This window comes from Mobula hypostoma, chromosome 17, assembly GCF_963921235.1.
Source record: "Mobula hypostoma chromosome 17, sMobHyp1.1, whole genome shotgun sequence".
NCBI lineage: Eukaryota > Metazoa > Chordata > Chondrichthyes > Myliobatiformes > Myliobatidae > Mobula > Mobula hypostoma.
In genome coordinates, this window is record NC_086113.1 from 60,598,696 (window position 1) to 60,620,320 (window position 21,625).

At 42.0% G+C, this 21,625-nt stretch overlaps 1 protein-coding gene across 4 annotated transcripts in view; it reads left to right on the forward strand.

Moving 5' to 3' along the window:
* The window catches only part of gcm2 (glial cells missing transcription factor 2), a 48,722-nt gene extending 27,399 nt beyond the window's left edge, over nt 1-21,323 (forward strand). For all 4 annotated transcript variants that reach the window (XM_063069381.1, XM_063069380.1, XM_063069382.1 and 1 more), the window contains 2 exons: nt 3,270-3,395; nt 19,892-21,323. In XM_063069381.1, the coding sequence (XP_062925451.1) occupies nt 3,270-3,395; nt 19,892-20,770 (1,005 nt within the window). In that variant the 3' untranslated portion in view covers nt 20,771-21,323. The remainder of the gene's footprint in view (nt 1-3,269; nt 3,396-19,891) is intronic.
* The last annotated feature ends 302 nt before the right edge of the window (nt 21,324-21,625 follow it).

Below are 21,625 nucleotides of genomic sequence, written 5' to 3' on the forward strand. Positions count from 1 at the left end.
GCTTTTTCCACTGAGGCAAGGGGAGAAAAAAACCAGAGGACATGGGTTTAGGGTGAGGGGGGGGGAAAGTTTAAAGGGAACATTTAGTGGGGGGCTTCTTCACACAGAGAGTGGTGGGAGTATGGAATGAGCTGCCAGACGAGGTGGTAAATGCGGGTTCTTTTTTAACATTTAAGAATAAATTGGACAGATACATGGATGGGAGGTGTATGGAGGGATATGGTCCGTGTGCAGGTCAGTGGGACTAGGCAGAAAATGTTTCGGCACAGCCAAGAAGGGCCAAAAGGCCTGTTTCTGTGCTGTAGTTTCTATGGTTCTATGGTTAACAGGAGTCACTTTCAACTATCAAAAATGATAAAGACTATTCCTGCTGGAGGAACTGTAGAGGGCAATAGACAGCCGAGATTTCAGCCCAAGACATTAATGGTCCATTTTCCTCTACAAATGTTGCCTGAACCCATTGAGTTCCTTGAGCAGTTTGTTTTCTTTTGCTCCAGATTCCACCATTTAAAAATTGGTAAATTGGTTTATTATTGTCGTATGTACCAAGGTTCAGTTTGACGACAGAAGTGATGGCTTTGTGACTACATTTGTGGATAATACAAAGATAGGTGGAGGGGCAAGCTGTGTTGAGGAAGCAGGGGATCTGCAGAAAGACATGGACAGATTAGGAGAATGCACAAATAAGTTGCAGATGGATACAGCATACTGAAGTGTATGGTCATGCACTTTGGAAGAAGGAATAAAGGCAGAGACTATTTTCTAAATGGGGAGCAAATTAGCAAATTCAGAAATTGGAGGTGCAAAGTGACTTGAGAGTCCTCTTGCACGAGTCCATCAAGGTTAATTTGCCGGTTGAGTTGGTAATAAGGAAGGCAAAAGCAATATTAAGCATTCATTTTGAGAGGACTAGAATATAAAAGCAATGATGTAATGCTGAGGCTTTATAACAGTGAACAGTTTTGGGCACCTTGTCTAAGAAAGGATGTGTTGGCATTGGAGAGGTTCCAGAGGAGGTTTACAAGAATGAGCCCAGGTATGAAATGGTTAATTTCTCCATTCTTTTTTACTAAACTGCTCAAGCTCTGTCAGATTGCATGGGGATCATGAGTGAACAGCCCTCTTCAAGTGCAGCCACAAATTCTCTATTGGATTGAGGTCTGGACTCTGATTTGGCCTCTCCAGGACATTAACTTTGTTGTTTTTAAGACACTCCTATGTAGCTTTGGCTTTATGCTTGGGGTCATTGTCTTGCTGAAAAACAAATCTTCTCCCAAGTCGCAGTTCTCTTGCAGACTGTATCAGGATTTCACTGTATTTTGCTGCATTTTATTTCACCCTTTACCTTCACAAGCCTTCCAGGACCTGCTGCAGTGAAGCATTCCCACAGCATGATGTAGCCACCACCATGCTTCACGGTAGGGATGGTATGTTTTTGATGATATGCGTTGTTATACCAAACATAACATTTAGTCTGACCGCCAAAAAGCTCAATTTTGGTTTCATCAGACCATAGACCACAGAACCTTCTTCCTGCTGACTTCAGAGTCTCCCACTGCCTTCTGGCAAACTCCAGCTGAGATTTCATGTGAGATATTTTCAACAGTGGTTTTTTTTGCCACTCTCTCATAAAGCTGCGATTGCTGAAACACCCGGACAACAGTTGTTTTATGTCCAGTCTCTCCCATCTCAGCCACTGAAGCTTGTAACTCCTCCAGAGCTGTCATGGGTCTCTTGGAGGCCTCCTCCACTAGTCTCCTTCTTGCACGGTCACTCAGTTTTTGAAGACAGCCTGCTCTAGGCAGATTTTCAGCTGTGCCATATTCTTTCCATTTCTTGATGATTGACTTAACTGTACCCCAAGGGATATTCAGTGACTTGGAAATTTTCTTATGTCCATCTCTTGACTAGTGCTTTTCAATAACCTTTTCATGGAGTTGCTTGGAGTGTTCTTCTGTCTTCATGGTGTAGTTTTTGCCAGAATACTGACTCACCAGCTGTTGGAACTTTCAGATACAGGTGTATTTTTACTACAATCAATTGAAACACCTTGACTGCACACAGTGATCTCCATTTAACTAACCAATTGGCTGCAACAGTGGTGGTTTGGTGTGTCATATTAAAGGGGGTGAATACTTATGCAATCAATTATTTTTTGTTTTATATTTGTAGTTAACTTAGTTCACTTTGTAGAGATCTGTTTTCACTTTGACACAGAAGAGTATTTTTCTGTTGGCCAGTGTCAAGAAGAAGTCAAATTTAATCCACTGTGATTCAATATTTTAAAACAATAAAACATGAAAACTTTCAGTGTGGTGAATACTTTTTATAGGCACTGTATGAGGAGCATTTAATAGCACTGGGCCTGCATTTGCTGGAGTTTAGAAGAATCTGGGGGAATCCCATTGAAACCTACCATATATTGACATGCCTGGATTGAATTGTCGTGGAGATGATGTTTCCGATCGTGGGAGAATCTAAGACCAGCAAGCACAACCTCAGAATAAAAGGGTGTCCATTTCAGAATAGAGAAGTTCTTTAGCCAGAGGGTGGTGAATCTGTGTAATTCATTGCCACAGACAGCTATGGAGGCCAGGTCATTGGGTATATTTAAAGTGGAGGTTAATAGGTTCTTGATTAGTAAGGTCATCAAAGGATATGGGGAAAAGCTAGGAGAATGGGTTTGAGAGAGAAAATATATCAGCTATTATTAAAAGGCAGAGCAGACTCGACAGGTCAAATGGCCTATTTCTGCTTTTTATGGTCTCATGCTTTTTGCATGCCATCCATACAAATTATTTCATCACATCAGTGCGTTGAAGCAGTAAAAAGGAAAACCATAAAAGGTGCAGAATGAAGTGTCACAGTCACAGAGAAAGTACTGTGCGGGCAGACAAGGTGATAACCAGGTAAATTGGAAGGTGCTAGGACATAACAAGGTAGATTGTGAGGTCAGGAGTGCATTCAACTGTCTTCCTTGAGCCTGGTGGCACGTGCTTCCAGGATTTTGTATCTTCTGATCAATGAGACGTGGGAGAAAAGAGAGAGGTGGGGTGGTTGGGATCTTTGATTTTGCTGGTGCTTTACAGAGGCAGTGAGAAATGTAGACAGAGTCCATGGAGGGGAGGCAGCTTTCTTTGATGTGCCCACAAGTCTCTGCAGTCTCTTTTGTCTCTAATGATCAGATTTTTTAAACATGTTGATTTTACTTAGATATTCTGCAGTTTAGAAATATAAAACTTTATAAACATTATGTATTAATTACACAGGCCAAAGGAGTTCATGACCATCCAAGACCAGAGAGTAAATCAGAAACCGAAGCAAGGAGGAGTGCTGTTAAAAGACGACTTACCTCTCCACATTATACACATAAGAAGAGGCACATGGAATCAGAGGTAGGAAATGCACCACAGTGGACTTGATATCCAAGTCACATTAGCATATGTATTCCGTTAATTACCCATTGGATTGCAATGACGTGCAACAGGACTAAAGCCTAACTCCCTTTCTCAGATGGATCTTCAGATTCACCCAGATTATGTGTTCTTCTGTAGTGCTCCTAACACTTTCTTCACTGCCCAAAGGTCACTCCACAAAGGTCTCTCTTCCAAGGGTTCCCAATCTTTTTTATGCCATGGAGCCCTGCCAATAACCAAGGGGTCCATAGGCTCTGCCAACAATTGCAGGAAGATGAATTTATTATCCTCTTCCATCACTCTGCTTTCAACAAATCTGCATGTTGAACCAACAGATGAAATTATACCTCCTGCTGTCATGCTCCTGTGAAGTTATTCTGCTCTGTGGCCCCATTTAATGTGTCATTGATCTGTGGACAACTCGTAAACACCCGTATTCCCACCCAAACATGACTCTTCATTAGTTCAGCTACTCAAAATATAATCAATTAAATACATCATCCAATCTCACTATCACAGGAAAATCTTCTGTTGCCTTAGACCAATGGTTCCCAACCTGGGGTCCATGGTAATAGGTTAATGGTAGGGATCCAAAGCATAAAGAGGGTTGGAAATCCCAGCCTTAGACCAAATCTAGAGTTGTAAAGTTATATAACAAGTAAACAGGGGCCCTTTGGCCAAACTCATCCATGCTGAACAAGGTGTCAACCTGAGCTTGTCCCGTTTGCCATATCCCTCAAAATCTTTCCTATCTACGTACTCCTCCAAATGTTTTTCTTTTAAATGTTGTCATTGTACTCTTGTCTACCACTTCCTCTGGCAGCTCATTCCATGTATGCACTATCCTCTGTGTGAAAAAGTGCCCCCGAGGTCCGCTATAGGTCTTTGCCTTCTCACCTTACACCTATGTCCTCATATTTTAGGCTCCCCTTACTCTGAGAAAAAGACTGTGATATTTATTTATACGCCTCTTAATTTTATAAATGTCAATGATGTCACCCCTCAGCCTTCATTGCTCCAGGGAAAACTGTCCCAGCCTATCCAGCTCATATTTATAAAGAAGCTCCCCTGTTCTGGCAACATCCTCATGAATCTTTTTGGCACTCTGTACTTTAATCACATCCTTCCTTTAGTGCGCGTACCGGACCACCACACAACATTCTAGGTTCATTTTCACCAACATCCTATACAATTGTAACATAACATCCCAACCCATACATTCAATGTCCTGCCCAATGAAGGAAATGAAGGACTCCTTCACCACCCTGTCTAACTGGTTCTTCACTTTGAGGGATCTATGTCCTTGGCCCCTCTGTTCTGCAATGTTCTCTAGGATCCTGTTATTTACTATGTATACCCTAATATACTTTCCCAAAATGCATCACTTTGCAATTGTCTGAGTTAAATTCTATTTGCTATTCCATAAGGTGTAGCAGCAGAATCAGACCATTCAGCCCATCGAGTCTGATCTGCCATTGCATCATGGCTGATTTATTATCCCTCTCAACCCCATCCATCTGCCTTTTCCCTTACTAATTAAGAGCCTATCAACCTCTGCTTTAAATATACCCAACTCTCTTCCTACTTTCCCTTTGATCTAGATCATGTTGTAAATTTAGAGTTTTCTTCACTGTTCGCTCTCCGCAATTTTTGTGTCATTGATAAACCTATTAATCCTGCTTCCCGCATTCTCATCCAAACTATTAATATCTATGTGACAAACAACATTATTGGCTATTTTAATCAGCATCTTCATAAAGAAATCTTGATAATGCTCTCTACCTGAATGCTTTATTTCCAGTATGTTAATCATACATATATCTACGATTCATTACAGTATTCTTGAGGCCTCCACTGTGGGAAATGTGGACCTAGATGCAAAAATGGCCAACAGCACTTGTCATTGGTGACCAATGTAAATGTTCTGTTGACGTTTAGGGTTAAGTCTGAGTCCAAATGAAGGGTCTTGACCTGAAACATTGATTGTCCATTTCTCTCCATAGATACTGTCTGACCTGCTGAGTAATTCCAGTATTTTGTGTATTGCTCCATATTCCAGTATCAGTAGTCTCTTGTATCTCCCGTGTAAATATTCAGTCTGATAGAAATGAGAGGAATCTTGTGTTCTCAAATATGATTGTCAACGCTTCCTTCTCAGACTGAGACCAGTTACTCTTACTCATTGTTTCTGTATGTGATGCAAAAGCATTAGGCTTTTTCTAGCAATTTTCCATATGGTGGCTTGTAATAGGAGGCATCATAGGGCAGCAGAGAACTGGCTAGTGAGAATTCCATCTTTTCCTTGCCTACACTTGTCCTTTCCACTTACCTCTGTGAAGAGTGTGCTCAGCTGTGCATGGGAAAGATTAATGTTTGGTGACATTCTACAGATATACAGCTGCTCGACAATTTAGCCAGTTTCAATCCTTTTCCTTTCAATTTTTACTTGCAGGTTCCTAGTCTACAGCTTGCAATACATGCAGAATATGCAAAGTAACACATGGGAAACACAGATCTACAAGGAGATTCTTAGTCTAGCCCCAATAGGCTTGTTCCCTTTCAACAAAGCCCGCAGTTCAAATGAACTATTACATAAAAATTATTCTAATATTGGTAGAGGATGCAAATATTCTTTGGTACTACTTCTATGTGCATTCTCTAACGATATTCTGTCATTCTCTGATATCCTCACTTGGTCCTGGGGGTTTATAAACCCTTAAACATTCCATCAGAGAAAGAGAGATGTGGTGAGAGAGGGAGAACGAGATGGGGTGAGAGAGAGAGATAGGGAGAGAGATGAGGAGTGAGAAATGGGGCAAGAAGGAGAGAGAATGGGGAGAGGAAGAGGTGGCAGAGAAAGATGGGGAGAGAGATGAGGGAGAGAGGGAGAGAGAGATGGAGCAAGCGAGGGAGAGAAAGATGGGGTGAGAGAGAGATGGGGAGTGAGAGTGAGAGAGATGGAAAGAGAGTTTGATGCGGTGAGAGAGAGATGGAGAGATGGGGAGAGAGATAGGGTAAGAGAGAGAGATGGGAAGAGAGGGAGAGAGAGAGATGGGGTGAGAGAGATGGGGAGGGAGAGGGCTTAAGGACTGAGAGAGGGAGAGAGCTGGGCTGAGATAGAGAGGCATAGGATGGAGAGATATGGAGAGGGTGAGATGTGGGAGAGAGAGATGGGGATAGAGAGATGGGGTGACAGAGAGAGTTGGAGATGGGAGAGAGAGGGGGAGAGAGGAAGATGGGGAGGGAAAGAGGCTGAGAGAGGGAGAGATGGGAAAGAGATGGGGAGGGAAAGGGGTACATCAGGAGGGAGAGGAAGATGGGGAGGGAGAGGGTGAGATGGGGTGAGAGAGGGAGAACAAGTTAAGGTGAGGGAGAGAGAGATGGGGTGAGAGAGAAAGCTAGGGAGAGGGAGAGAGATGGGGCAAAAGGAAGAGATGGAGCAAGAGGGAGATAGAGAGAGATGGGGATTGAGAGAGACGGGGAGAGAGTGAGATGGGCTTGGGGGAGAGAAAAAGAGAGATGTGGTGAGAGAGGGAGAACAAGATGGGGAGAGATAGTGGGAGAGAAAGATTGGGAGAGAGAGATATAGGGAGAGGGAGAGAGATGGGGTGAGAGGGAGAGTGAGATGGAGCAAGAGAGGGAGATGGGGTGAGAGAGACAGATGGGGCAAGAGGGAGATGGGGAGTGAGAGAAAGAGATAGGGAAAGAGTGAGATGGGCTGAGTGGGGAGAGAAAAAGAGAGATGTGGTGAGAGAGGGAGAGTGAGATGGGGTGAGAGAGAGAGAAATGGGGGTGAGGGGGAAGAGAGAGAGATGGTAAAAGGGACAGTAAAAGATGAGTAGATAGAGATGAGGTGAGAGAGAGAGAAAGAGTGATAGGGAAAGATGGAGATATGGCGAAAGAGAGAGATGGGGAAGGAAAGAGATGGAGATGGGTGAGAGAGAAAGAAAGGAGGGAGAGATGGGGAGAGAGCAAAGAAAGATGGGGGAAAAGACAGAAGGCAATGGGGAGAGAGGCAGAGAGAGGGAGAAAGAAAGCGATGGAGAGATGGGAAAAGAAAGAGATGGGGAGATGGGGTGGGAGAGAGTGAGATGGGGAGAGGCAGTGAAAGATGGGAGAGAAAGATGGACAGAGAGAGAGAGATGGAGAAAAAGAGAGGAGACAGAGATAAAGAGAGAGGGAGTGAACGAGAGAGATGGGTTGTGGGAGGATTTGAGGGAAAGAGGTGAGAGAGGGAGGGGTTGACAGATGGGGTGAAAGTGAGAAAAGGGGTGATAAAGAGGGGAGAGAGACAGAGAGTGTGTAAATTTTGCACGTTAAGTGATTCACAGGATCAAGGATGGTTAAACACAGTTTATATTAAAGTGTATCTGAATATTTGCCAGATCAATTTGAAACCTATTTCAAACCACCCAATGTATTTGAATTGAATAAAGACATTCAGTTTTCATGAATTGACTTTCTTTAAGGTTGTGGAAGAAAATTTGAACTAAAGAATGAAGGTTAAAGCTTTAATTGTAGATATTGACCAGATTTCTTTTAACTGATGGTTTTGAGTTCTGTGTGGCCTTGAAATTGAAATTCAGTTGTGATATCTGGCTCTCAGTCAATAGAGGTTTTAAAGTGGTGAGTTGTGGTGAGAAATTGCTCTTGTTTCATCCAGATTAAACTCAAATGAATACTTTAGTTTTAATTCAAACAAACATTAAGCATTGTTTTATCCAGTTACTGCAAGTCTGGGTGGTAGATTTTGGATTAGCCCCACTCAAATGGAAGTTTTCACACACAAAATGCTGGAGGAACTCAGCAGACCAGCCAGCATCTATGAAAAAGAGTACAGTCGACTTTTCAGGCCAAGACTCTTCATCAGAACTGGAAGAAACAATGAGTCAGAGTAAGAAAGCAGGGGGAGGGGAAGAAGAAACACAAGATGATAGGAGAAACTTGGAGGTGAGAAGGGGGGGGTGAAGTAAAGATCTGGGATGTTGATTGGTGAAAGAGATACAGAGCTGGAGAAGGGAAAATCTGATAGGAGAGGACAGAAGGCCATGGAAGAAAGGAAAGGGGGAGGAGCACCAGAGGGAGGTAATAGGCAGGTAAGGAGATAAGGTAAGAGAGGGAAATGGGAGTGGGTAATGGTGAAGGGTGAGGGGTGCATTACCAGAAGTTCAAGAAATCAGTGCTCAAATGCAAGTTTTGTCAGGGAATAACAGGGAATAATAAATTAGGTTGATTAAAGATATTCAATGTTGTTTTAAAAGCTCTGTTCTAAATAGATTTTCTGTGAGTTTTTAAGTCATTAAGGAATGAAATCAGTTTTGTAGCAGTAGTATTGTTCATCAGTGTAACAGACGGTGGTGCCATGTAGACACTGAAGCTTCCCAATCTACCAAATAGCTCTCAGAACTGGAACAGAACCTCAGGATAGTTTACATTTGATAGCGACCTCTCTGGGAAGGTTAATGATCCAAAAAGAAGGATCATTGGGACATGGGAAAACAGCACACAGATTCAACTTCCATAATACCATTATAAAACATTTACGACGAAAAACGTAATTCCAGCCTAAAAATTAGTCAAAACTAGTTTGTGTGGCTAAGCTTGCAGGTACAGCAGTATGAAATCTTTTGGAGATAAGACTATCATCGCAGCAAGCTGCAAGTCCACACCAATTGTGGTGTCAATGGTTATTAAGTTATCCAAGCTCCCTATGGCAGCAGGGATAATTTCATCATTTCAGAATCAGGTTTAATATCACTGGCATATGTCCGGGCATTTATTATTTTGTGACAGCTGTATATTGGAATACTTAATAAAAACTATAAATAACATTAAAAATATATATAAAAAATTAAATGTGTAGTGCAAAAAGCGACAGAAAAATACTGAGGTAATATTCATGGATTCATTGTCCATTCAGAAATCTGATTGCGGTGAGGAAGAAGCTGTTCCTGAAATGTTGAGTGTGTGTCTTCAGCTTCCTGTATCTCCTGTCTGATGGTAGCAATGAGAGGAGGGCATGTCCTGGATGATAGGAATTGTTAATGATGGATGTCACCTTTTTGAGGCATCACCTTTTGAAGATGTCCTGGATTGCTCAAGGTGGAGCTGGCAGAGTTCACAACTTTCTGCAGCTTTTTCCAATCCTGTGCACTGGGTCATCCTTACCAGATGGTGATATGACTCATTAGAATGTCCTCCACGGTCCTCCTGTAGAGATTTGTGAGTGTCTTTGGTGACATAGCAATTCTTCTCAAACTCCTAATGAAATATAGGCACTGTCACACCTTCTTTGTAACTGCATTGGTCTATTGGGTCCTGGACAGGTTCTCAGATGTTGACACACAGGAACTTGAAATTGCTTACCCCTTGTACTTCTGATCACTCGATGAGGACAGGTGTATGTTCCCTCATCTTCCTTCCTGAAGTCCACAACCACCTCCTTGGTCTTACTGACATTGAGAGCAAGGTCAGTGCTGCAACACCACTCAAGAAGCTGATCTATCTCACCTCTGTACGCCTCCCTGCCACCGTCTGAAATTTTGCCAACAATAGTTGTGTCATTTGCGGATATATAGATACAAGCCACACAATCATGAGTGTAGAGAGCAGAGCAATGAGCTAGACTTGTATCCTTGCGGTGCACCAGTGATTGTAAGTGAGGAAGAGATGTTAAAGCATAAGACACAGGAGCAGATTAGGCCATTTGGCCCATCGAGTCTGCTCCACCATTCCATCATGGCTGATTTATTATCCCTCTCTACCCCATTCTCCTGTGGCAATTAATCTTGCATGAAGATTCACAAGTCCCTTTGCACCTCATTTAGAAAATGGTCCACACCTTTATTTCTTCTGCCAAAGTGCATGACCATACACTTCCGACACTGTATTCCATTGCCACTTCTTAGCCCATTCTCCTAATTTATTGAAGTCCTTCTACAGACACCCTGTTTCCTCAACACTTCTTTCCCCTCCACCTATCTTAGTATTGTTTGCAAACTTGGCCACAAAGCCATCAATTCCTTCATCCAAATCATTGACATATAATGTGAAAAGAAGCAGTCCCAACACTGACCCCAGTGGAACACCACCGGAGTCACGGCAGCAAAACAGAATAGTCCTTCTTTTTTCCCACTATTTCTCTCCTTCCAGTCAGCCCATCTTCTATCCTTGCTGGTACCTGCAAAAACTCCAAATAAACCACACCCACTGACTCTCCTTTGTCTATACCTCAAAGAATTCCAACAGGTTTGTTAGGGAAAAATTCCCATTTAGAAAACCATGCCGACTTTGGTCTATTTTATCATATGCCTCCAAGTACACCAAAACCTCATCCTTGGTAGACTCCGACATCTTCCCAACCACTGAAGTTAGCCTGGCTTCAGTGTGGATGGAAAGATATCCTTTCTTCTGCCTCCCTCCCTTCTTAAAGAGTTACTTCCAATCCGACAGACGGTGGTCTCCCAGTGAGGAGGTCAAGAAGTCAGTTACAGAGGAAGATACAGAGGCCCAGGTTTTGGTGCTTGTTGATTAGATCTGAGGATATTGAACACTGAGTCGTAATCAATAAACAGCAGCTGAGTAGAAAGCCAGTGAGATTGCATCCACTGTAGATTTATTTTGGTGATAGGCAAATTGCAGCAGGTTCAGGTCCTTACTGTCTCCATAATAACCAACGAAGAAGGAGCTGACATGAGGTACACAGTCACAAGCACAGTGTTCTCCCAAAGTACAGAAAGATTACCTTCCTGGAAAACCATTTATGTCATGATTTTCTCTAAAACAAATCCATTTCTCCTGGCAAATCCTGTATAAAAAGTGGAGATGCATTCCAACAGGGTTTCTCTCTCAATATTAATCTCCCCACAGGTGTATGGTCCAAGGGCAAGGGAATTCTCTCTATATTGTAGGGTGAAGTAAAGGGGTTACTATTTTAATTAGCTAGAAATGGATGTCACTGTGTTTGGTGAAGTATCATTGTACTGTATCAATAGAATAAATTGCTTTGTCAGTTTCCAAATCAGATCCCATAAGTGGCCTCCTGCTGTGAACCGTCAATCTGAAATTGTTGTACTTGGTAAACTAGTTCAGTGTTCTGTATACATTTTCCCTTTATTTGCATAAATTCAGCATGAGTGAATTCCATTTTTCAGATATTTGGGTTGTGTTTTGTGAATTCTGTAAGGGCAAATTCACGTTGCCCAAACTGCTGTAATACAAAAATTGCAAGAGGCAATAATACGTACCTGCTGTTTCAAGTTATTTTCAGAGATAGCGATAGTAAATGAATAGAGGTCAAGGCAAAGAGAGATAACATTCTCCCATACTTTCCTACAACACAGGAGGGGACCATTTCAGCCAATCCAGTTCATAGAGCAATCCCATTCTCCCGTTACCAATTCTCCTGATAGGCTGATCAACTCCTCCTCCACTCACATATGCTAGGTCTTATTTAGAGAAGCCAAGTCATATATCTTTGTGATGAGGGAGGAAAACAGAGGGCCTGAAGGAAGCTTACACAGTCACAGGAAGAACACACAGCCTCCATTTAGACAGCACCAATGGTCAGTACGGAACTCGGGTCACTGGAGCTGAAAGGTAACTACTTTCACCATCTGTTCCACAAACTAGATGAAGGTAGTGAACTGCCCCTGATGCCATCACCAGAATAAGCAAGGCCTTGGCAGAAGAAGGGGATGCTTTGGACAAGAAACCACCAGACCCCAGCCAAAGACAAGGGTCTGTAAGGCACAAGATGAGCATGCAGGGAAACTGACTTCAAAAGGAACTGATTGCACAGCTCCTAAATAAATAATAACTGAAAAAACTTAATTAGTGAAGGAGCAACAAATTAAATTTAAATGTGTATAAAAATGGCATGCTGTTCACAGGGAGAGTGTGGACCACACCTAGAAAGTGAATGGGTCCCCCTTACATTGCTTACACTTGCAAGTGAGTGGTTGATCAGTAAATGCATCTCTGACCTAGCTCTGGCCACTGTTAGTTATCTATTGCTCTTCGACAGTGTGATTGTGGGGTTCTGGGGAATGTGACTAGTGTGCGCTTTAGAGAAAGAGACTATGGTGTGTCTGTGAGTATGAGGTGTGTGTGTCTTAGCTCAACAATCTCAGTCATAAATGCTCAGCTGACCAGTTGTAAGATCCTACAAAATATTTTGAACCTTGTAAAAATTGTCACAATGGTAGGATTACGACCCTTCAGAGCACATACTGCAGCACCTGAATGGTGCTAATTATTACCTGCGCTGGGGGCATCGGTCATCAGAGTTCATTCCTTCCACCTCTGGCTTTACACTGGATTCACATCACAACAGCTATGAATTCCATACTGGAAACAGTGAGGCATTAATCCCTGCAGAAAATCTCCTGTCGATTTGCTCTTTTTCCTCAGGCAATGAAACCAAACTATCTCTTGAACTTTATATATTTAATAAATCTACAGGGTTTATTTCACCCTATTTTATATCAAACATCCAATGTGTACATATCAACAGTTTTCACAAAAACAAATGTTGACGGTGAACAACATTAAAATAGAAATATACAGAAGGTAAAGCAATCTCCCTGGTACATAGGTACATGGAGCTTAGGAAAATAGAAGGGTACAGGTAGGCCTAGGTAGTTCTAAGGTAAGGACATGTTCAGCACAACTTTGTGGGCCGAAGGGCCTGTATTGTGCTGTAGGTTTTCTATGTTTCTGTGTTCTGGTAGACCTCACTATGTAGCAATTTTATCAGAGCACAGGGACAGTACATAACAGGAACAAACCCTTAGGCCCACAATATTGTGCTAAACTAATTGAATTAAGCAATCAAATGCACAACTAAGCTAATCCATTCCACCTACATTATAAAAATATCCTTCAATTTTCTGCACATTCAGGTGCCTATCTTTGCACCTCTTAAATACGTCTATCATATCGGCCTCCACCACCACATCTGGCAATGTATTCTGGGCACACACCACTCTCTGTAGAAAAAAACTGTGCCCCCTCATCTCCTTTGAACTTATACTCTCTCACCTTAAATGTATGCCCTCTGGTATCAGACATTTCAACATGGGAAAAATAAAGGGACTATTTACTTTATCTATGCCTTCCACAAGTTTATAAATCTTTAGCAGATTTCCCCCTCAGTCTCCACCACTCCAGAGAAAACAATCCAAGTTTGACCACCTTTTGTTATAACACATGTCCTCTAATCCAGGCGGTGTCCTGGTAAACCACTTCTGTGCCCTCTCCAAAGTCTTGAAATCTTTCCTACAACGGGCAACCAGAACTGAATACAATACCCCAGGTGTGGCTTAACTAGAGTTTTATAAAGCTGCAATTTCCTGACTCTCGAATTCGACTAGTAAAAGAAAGTATGCCATATTTCTACCCTCTCAACCTGTGTAGGCATTTTCAGGATGCTATGAAACAGGACCCAAAGATCCCTCTGCATATTGACACTGATGAGGATCTTGCCATTAACAGTGTACTGTCTTTTTACATTTGACCTCCCAAAGAGTAATTTTGACAGAGTTAAATTCCACTATGGTTTCTCTGCACATATCTACAGCTGATCAATATTCCATTATATCCTTTGCCAATTTCTGCACTATTCACAACACAACCAATCTTTGTATTATCTGCAAACTTACTAACCCACATTTCTACATTTTTCATCCAGGTCATTTACAAGTATCACAAACAGAAAAAGTCCCACCAACCACTACCTTGGACAAGCCAATTACAGTGCCTATTAAAAGTATTCATCCCCCCCCCCGCCCCTTGGAAGTTTTCATGTTTTATTGTTTTACAACATTGAATCACAGTGGATTTAATTTGGCTTTTTTGACTGTGATCAACGGAAAAAGACTTTTGTGTCAAAGTCAAAACAGATTTCTGTAAAGTGATCTAAATTAATTACAAATAAAAAACTCAAAATAATTGATTGCATAAATATTCACCCCCTTTAATATGACACACTAAATTATCACAGGTACAGCCAATTGGTTTTAGAAGTCACATAATTAGTTAAATGGAGATCACTATGTGCAGTCAAGGTGTTTTCATTGATTTTAATGAATGATTTTAACCTTTCTGCGGAGTTGCTTGGAACATTCTTTGTAGTTTTTGCCATTCACTTTCTACGTGTGGTCCACACTCTCCCTGTGAACAGCATGCCATTTTTAATACACACTTAAAGTTAATTTGTTTCTTCTTCACTAAAAAAGGTTATTGAAAAGCACAAGTCAGGAGATAGATACAAAAACTATCCAAGTCACCGAATATCCCTGGGAGTACAGTTAAGTCAATAATCAAGAAATGGAAAGAATATGGCACAGCTGTAAGTTTGCCTAGAGCAGGCCGTCCTCAAAAACCTATGACAGCTCTGGAGGGGTTACAAGCTGCAGTAGCTGAGATGGGGGAGACTGCGCATATAACAACTGTTGTCCGGGTGCTTCACCAGTCGCAGCTTTATGGGAGTATGGCAAAGAGAAAGCCACTGTTGAAAAAAGCTCACATGACATTTCAGCTAGAGTTTGCCAGAAGGCATGTGAGAGACTCTGAAGTCAGCTAAAAAAAGGTTCTATAGTCTGATGAAATCAAAATTGAGCTTTTTGGCCATCAGAGTAAATACTATGGTGTAAACACCACACATTATCAAAAAAACACAGCATCCCTACGATGAAGCATGGTGGTGGCTGCATCATGCTCTGGGGGTGTTTCACAGCAGCTGGCCCTAGAAGGCTTGTGAAAGTAGAGAGTAAAATGAATGCAGCAAAAATGGGGAAATCCTGGAGGAAAATATGATGCAGTCTGCAAAAGAACTGCGACTTGGGAGAAGATTTGTCTTTCAGCAAGACAATGATTCCAAGCATAAAGCCAAAGCTACACAGGAGTGGCTTAAAAACAACAAAGTTAATCTCCTGGAGTGGCCAAATCAGAGTCCTGACCTCAGTTCAATCGAGAATTTGTGGCTGGACTTGAAAAAGGCTGTTCACTCACAATCCCCATGCAATCTGACAGAGCTTCAGCAGTTTTGTAAAGCAGAATGTGGAAAACTTGCAGTGTCCAAATGTGCAAAGCTGATAGAAACCTATCCTTACAGACTAAAGGCTGTGATTTTTGCCAAAGGTGCATCTACTAAATACTGACATGAAGGGGGTGAATACTTATGCAATCATTAATTTTTGTTTTATATTTGTAATTAATTTGTTGTAGATATCTGGTTTCACTTTAACACAAAGAGTCTTTTTCTGTTGATTCGTGTCAAAAAAGCCAAATTAAACCCATTGTGATTCAATGTTGTAAAACAACAAAACATGAAAACTTCCAAGGGGATGAACACTGTTTATAGGCACTATATGAAATCAAATGGTCAATTCATCATGCATCCCAGGAATTTTAATCTTCTGGATGAGCCACCCATGAGGGATCTTGTCAAACCTCTTACTAAAATCCATGTAAACAACACCCAGAGCTTTACTTTCATCAATCACCTTTTACACCTCCTCAAAAAACTCAATCAAGTTAGTAAGACATGACTTGCCCTGCACAAAGCCACACTGACTGTCCAAAAGATCAACTCTGAAAGGAAAGTTACAGGCTATTGATTGCAGTGATGGTTTACTCAAAAAAGTGAGATTAATAGGGTAAACTGCAGTAGTTTTGTTTGCTGCCAGCAAGTCATCACTGTGATTCACCAATGCCATCTTAGACTGTGTTGTCTCAGGGCCAGGGAGAGGGCCTGTCTGGCAGTCTCAAAGGCAGCTTGCTGATGGGGTCCCCCACTGGAACGGAGTCTTTTCCAAGACACCTGATATCATCGTTAGGTGGGGAACATATTGTCGCCAATACCCAAGTAGCCCCACAAAATGCCGGGTCTCCTCTTTAGAGGTGGAGACCATTGCTCCCAATATTTCTCATTTGGTCTTTTCCAGTATTTCCCATTGTCCAGAATGTCATTGTATTCACAAGAATAACACATCCTGGCTAGGCCCTTGCATCCTGTCAGGATTGATAGACCATCGGCAGATTATCCCCAGTCTCCAACCTCAACAGCTCCCCACTCTCATAAATCCCAGTGATCAGGACCCAATGATGGAAAGCTTTAGTCCCCTCCTCCACTATGTTCCACTCTTCTCAAGATTTTAAATCCCAGTCTAACAGAGAGGGATGTTTAACCTTTACCACGGTCGTTAATCTCTCCCACAAAGACTTCTACACCCCGACAGTCCCTTGTAAGGCATTGTTTACCCCATGACTTGATGACAACCCACTTCCCAGTCAGATATGGGCAGCCTGGGATCGGATCAGTTCCACCTCCCCCTGCGTCCCATATCCTTAACAACCATGCCACTAATAATTCCCCCAGTTTCTCTTCTGTAGCAATCCCCCAGCTCCACCAATTCCTTGGAGGAGTAGTCCTTTGTCAACACCAAGGTGGCCACCATTTCAGGTCTCTATTCCCACTCTGCCTCTAACTGGATGACACATTGTCCCAGGGTGTGAGTTTGTCCTGGAGTGCTGTGAGGCCTGGAGGCTGTGGGGCACTTGGAGAGTGAGATTGATCAAACCACATTTCTGTGGACGTATTAACCCCAGATAATAGTGATTTCAAGGGCTGGGATGGGGCATACAGATGAAGGTGATTTTCCACCCTCTTATCCTGATCCTCAGGATCAAATCAAATATTCCCATCCCAGGTATCTACGTCATCACCATGTAAAATGAGAGCCTGGACTTTCACTGGGTCCAGTTGCCAATTAGCCCTTCAGTCCACTTCCTGCTGCTAGACCTTGGCCAGGCAGCAGACAATATCAAAACTCCATCTCCTCAGCCCATGTCTATGCCATGGTTGTGCAGCACTGATACAATACCTCCACCTCACCTTTAAGATTCTCTATCCTGTTTTTGAGATATTGTCTCGTGTTGCTCTTTTAGAATGGCCACCAACAGCCAAACAGCTCCCCCTCTGAATCCCTCTCTTGCCTGGAATCCCTAACCCATTTAGTATGGACACGAGCTGCTGCCCAGTCTTATCCCTTGGGGGTCCAGTTTGTTCATCCAATCCACTGGTGTACCCTGTGGTCAACCAGCACAAAATAGCTTGGCTGACAAAACCCTGTGGTGTTATCGGTCCACTCCATTTCTCAGTATTTTTTGCAAAGGGGGGGAAGGGGAGGTTCTTCCTTCTTACTCTCACTTCTAAATATTTTGCTTTCTACCACACTCACTATATCTTGTCGACTACACCAAATGTTACATTACAACAAAAGGTTCTTGGACCCACCTTGGTAAGGCAGAAAGACACAGATTCCAGTAAGTCACTATGAACTACAAAACTTTGTTTATTAGGACAGAATAGCAAGGATTAAAATACTTACCTCAGAATGTGCAGGCCCCTCTCAGCCTCTCATTCTGCCTGATCGGGGGCAGCTTTCATGACCAGCCAGTCAGTATGTCTTTGAAGAACTACCCCCAAGCCTCTAACCATTCTACCTTTGTACCAATTCCACTGATATGGAATGCTGCAGTAAGTGGCTCTCAATACATTAGTACCAGCTCAAACCACCAAAACCAGAACCGATCAGCACTCTTCATGAATCCCACCCCTACATTCACCTAACTTTTAGCTTCCCACAGTGTAATGAAATCTCCTGCAGCCAGTTCTGTTACATTTAATGCCACTGTGGTGAGACACTTAACAAGCACAAAGATGAAGCCTTTCCAATATATTGGCCTGAGCAGTCATCAATCCAGTGGTGCCAAGCACTACCACCTCCATTAGGGTTGGAATGTGCAGATACAAATATTCATTCCTGATGCTTTCTGCTAGCCCAGTAGTTTACTGTCCAACCAACAAGAAATGATTTACTTGCTGTTTATTCAGGCTGAAGCAATTTATTGTCATGGTTCAATACCTGATATTTTGTGCAAGCTGAAAACAGTGGATACGAGGCTTGTAGCAGCACCAAAATGTGAGAGTACTGCAGAGATTGAGTGTTGGCTATGAGTCAGGATTGAGAAGGGTTGTTGGTGAATGAATAATAGGGATGTTAGTATCCACCACTAGACATCCAGTTAAGATATTGTCTTTAAAAATCTGTGTGCTGACCATTCCAACTTCATCCAGCACTACGTTAATCAATCCTCAGAACAACACACCTAGCTGGAGTTACACTACTGGAGTTTAGGGCGGCAATGAAGGTCTTCCATCTCTGGTGGTGTTCAGGGCTTCCTACATTCATGTCAGTAGCTTCCTCTCAGTTTTCACTACCGTCAGTCATGCAAGTCCCAGGTGGAGACTCAGGAATACTGCCATGCTCAGATGTAGAAGGATTCTTCATTGCTGTTTCCGGAACAATTTTGTTTTACCAGGCAGGGTTGTTAGCCCCCAGCTGAACTCTGAACCCCAGAGGACTGGTGGACCACTCTCAGTCCGGCTTCTACCTTTGACCTGTTTGGCATGGGTGACCCCGCGAAGAGCCAAAGCATAATACCTGACTCCAGGTCACTGAAGCATGCAAGCCTCCGAATCATGACAAGGTTGTGGTTCTCTTGGAGGGTACTCCTAATATTGATTTCCAAAGATATCCACTCCCCGTGCTTTTTGAACACGTATCTTGAAGGTCTCTTCACACCTTGAACATTTCTCTTCCTCCCTACCTCCAACACTAAGGGCTCTAGTACTTTGTCCAAACCTTCTGGAGACCACTCTCTTCCACGTGGTGCCACCCTTCAGCGTTTAAAAGGTCAGGTTTGTGTGCCACACCTTCTTGCACCTGCTCAGCTATAGCATATATGCACCAAAAGAGATGCATATTGTTCTTATATGGGTTGGATTACCTTTAGCTAGTGCTAGACATTCACTATATCGGTCTCCGTGCAAGATGCACTGGCCTGTGTGCTACAAACAATAATAATTAGTAGCAGTACAAAGTTAGATCAGTAGCTGTTGTACATCAAACAGGAGAGGGTTAATCATATTACTAAAAACAGAAAAGATTGAAACAGGCAGCAGGTCAGGTGATGACTTCAAACAGAAATTTTAATGCTTTCTTTTCAGGAGATGCTCCCTGATTGGCAGCATTTTCTGTTTTTATTTTAGAATTCCAGCATGTGTAATGTTTTGATTTTCATTTAGAGTTAATTGTACTTCTTGATTCAAATGGGTGATTTCATGTGCTCTCTTTGCCTAATGCCCATAACACTGGCTGGCTGTGGAATGTGGGAGACCCGAAGTGATAAAGCTTTCTTCTCACATGAGAAAAATCACTCTATGTTATAACAGTTAGATCTATTTATAGAACAACATTTTTGTGCGGAAAGATAACCATTATTATTGATAAGTGTTGAAATTCCCACTTATCTTTTAACATCAAGGAGATCCAAAATGTGTACAATCCTGCTGGGATTTTTGCACTGCTTACTCCATTATAAATTGTCACATATATGGTTTGTTCCAGATGGGTCGATACCATGATGGGGGTGGTCCCTTCAACAGCCTCCACCACCTGCCTTGCATGGAAGCTCCAGACAGATATGGCATTATTGCAGAACCAAACTTTCCCATTCCAACGCACCACTACTCCCATTTTCAAAATACAGAGCCTTACAAATCGAGCTATGATCCCAGCAACAACATAGGGGAGATGACTTCACCACTTCAGAAGGTCTGCAATCCAAGGATCTATATGCCTCGAGGTTCGTGTGGCTATGATTTTACTGTGCCTGGTTACGTGGGTTCCAGCACTTATCCAGCTCTTTACAAAGATACTGGTAATATACAGCCTGAGGCTGACTCAGGAAAGATGTGCATGCAGCTTAATGGATCCCAGCAGGGCATGGGCTCTTTGAATGTTCATGATCGGAACTTAGATGTGCCAAATAAACATCATGGATGGAAGCAAATATTGAAAGGATATGGGAACGACTGTGGACACATCACACCCAATTCCAGCCATTATTACAATGGGGAATACCCTTGCAGATTGGCTGGTTCTGGATCTACTCCTCCAGCTTTACAAACTATCATAACCACAACTACCAAGGTTTCCTATCAAACTTACAAACCTATGAGCAAGTTTGGTGATAACATTTGTGATGCTAAAAATCTTCCAAACTGCAACCATTTGGCAGAAATCATGCCTCCTTCCATATATCCTGAAACAAAATTCCAAGAGGACAATGGTGTGATCAAGTCATCCCTAGTCTACCAACAGGAAGGAACGTCTAAAACAGAGCGGTCCGAAGGGCTGGAAAACTACAGATATGGAAGTTGTCCCACAAATTCCTATCCTGATCGATTAGTTCATTCCTTCAGATATGATACTGGAGAATACTAAAAACGAACTAATCAAATGTTTGCGTTGAGTTGAATATAATTGTTGTTATGGTCTCTGATTGTGGTCCTCATCATTTATACAGAAACTACCCTTTGGATTGATGTACATAAAAAAACAATATTTCAATCCATTAATGACCTGGCTTGCAAGAGATGCACTGCTACTCTAAATAGAAAGCTATTCTGTGAAGAAAAAGCATTTTAGGATGTATATTGTATACATTTCTCTGACATTAAACTTGACCTTTGAACCTTTGAACCTTTTGTATTGAGAAGTACAATTTTAGCCCTGTTGTTAACTAAAATGTACTATACATTATCTTTGAAATGCTTCAATGAAAACCTGATGAATTTATCTGTAATTGAATTACAATTTAAACTGAAACCTTTAAAAATAAACCCCAGAAAAGCCCAGTAAAACAAGGAACAAACGAGTGGAATTCATTGAACTGAACCATTCCCAAATCATGAAACGTTTCCTTCAGTTCTTAACCAACCAGAGACACTTCAAGTACAAAACTGCAGCTCAAACCATTGACGCTTACCCAGCTAAAGATAATAATTATTTCATCACTTCCATATCAATATCCTTCATAATCAATACTGTTATCATTATGGAAACTATTGTATATGTTTGATCTAAAATATGGTTAAATAAACTTATTATAGTTGTTAAATAGGTACAATCCAAGGAGGTCTGGGTATGAATTGATACATTAAATGTCACAGCATCATGTGTTTTTGTTTTGAAACTCAGAGGGATAAGAAAATGCAAACAACAGGAATTCTGCAGATGCTGGAAATTCAAGCAACACACATCAAAGTTGCTGGTGAACGCAGCAGGCCAAGCAGCATC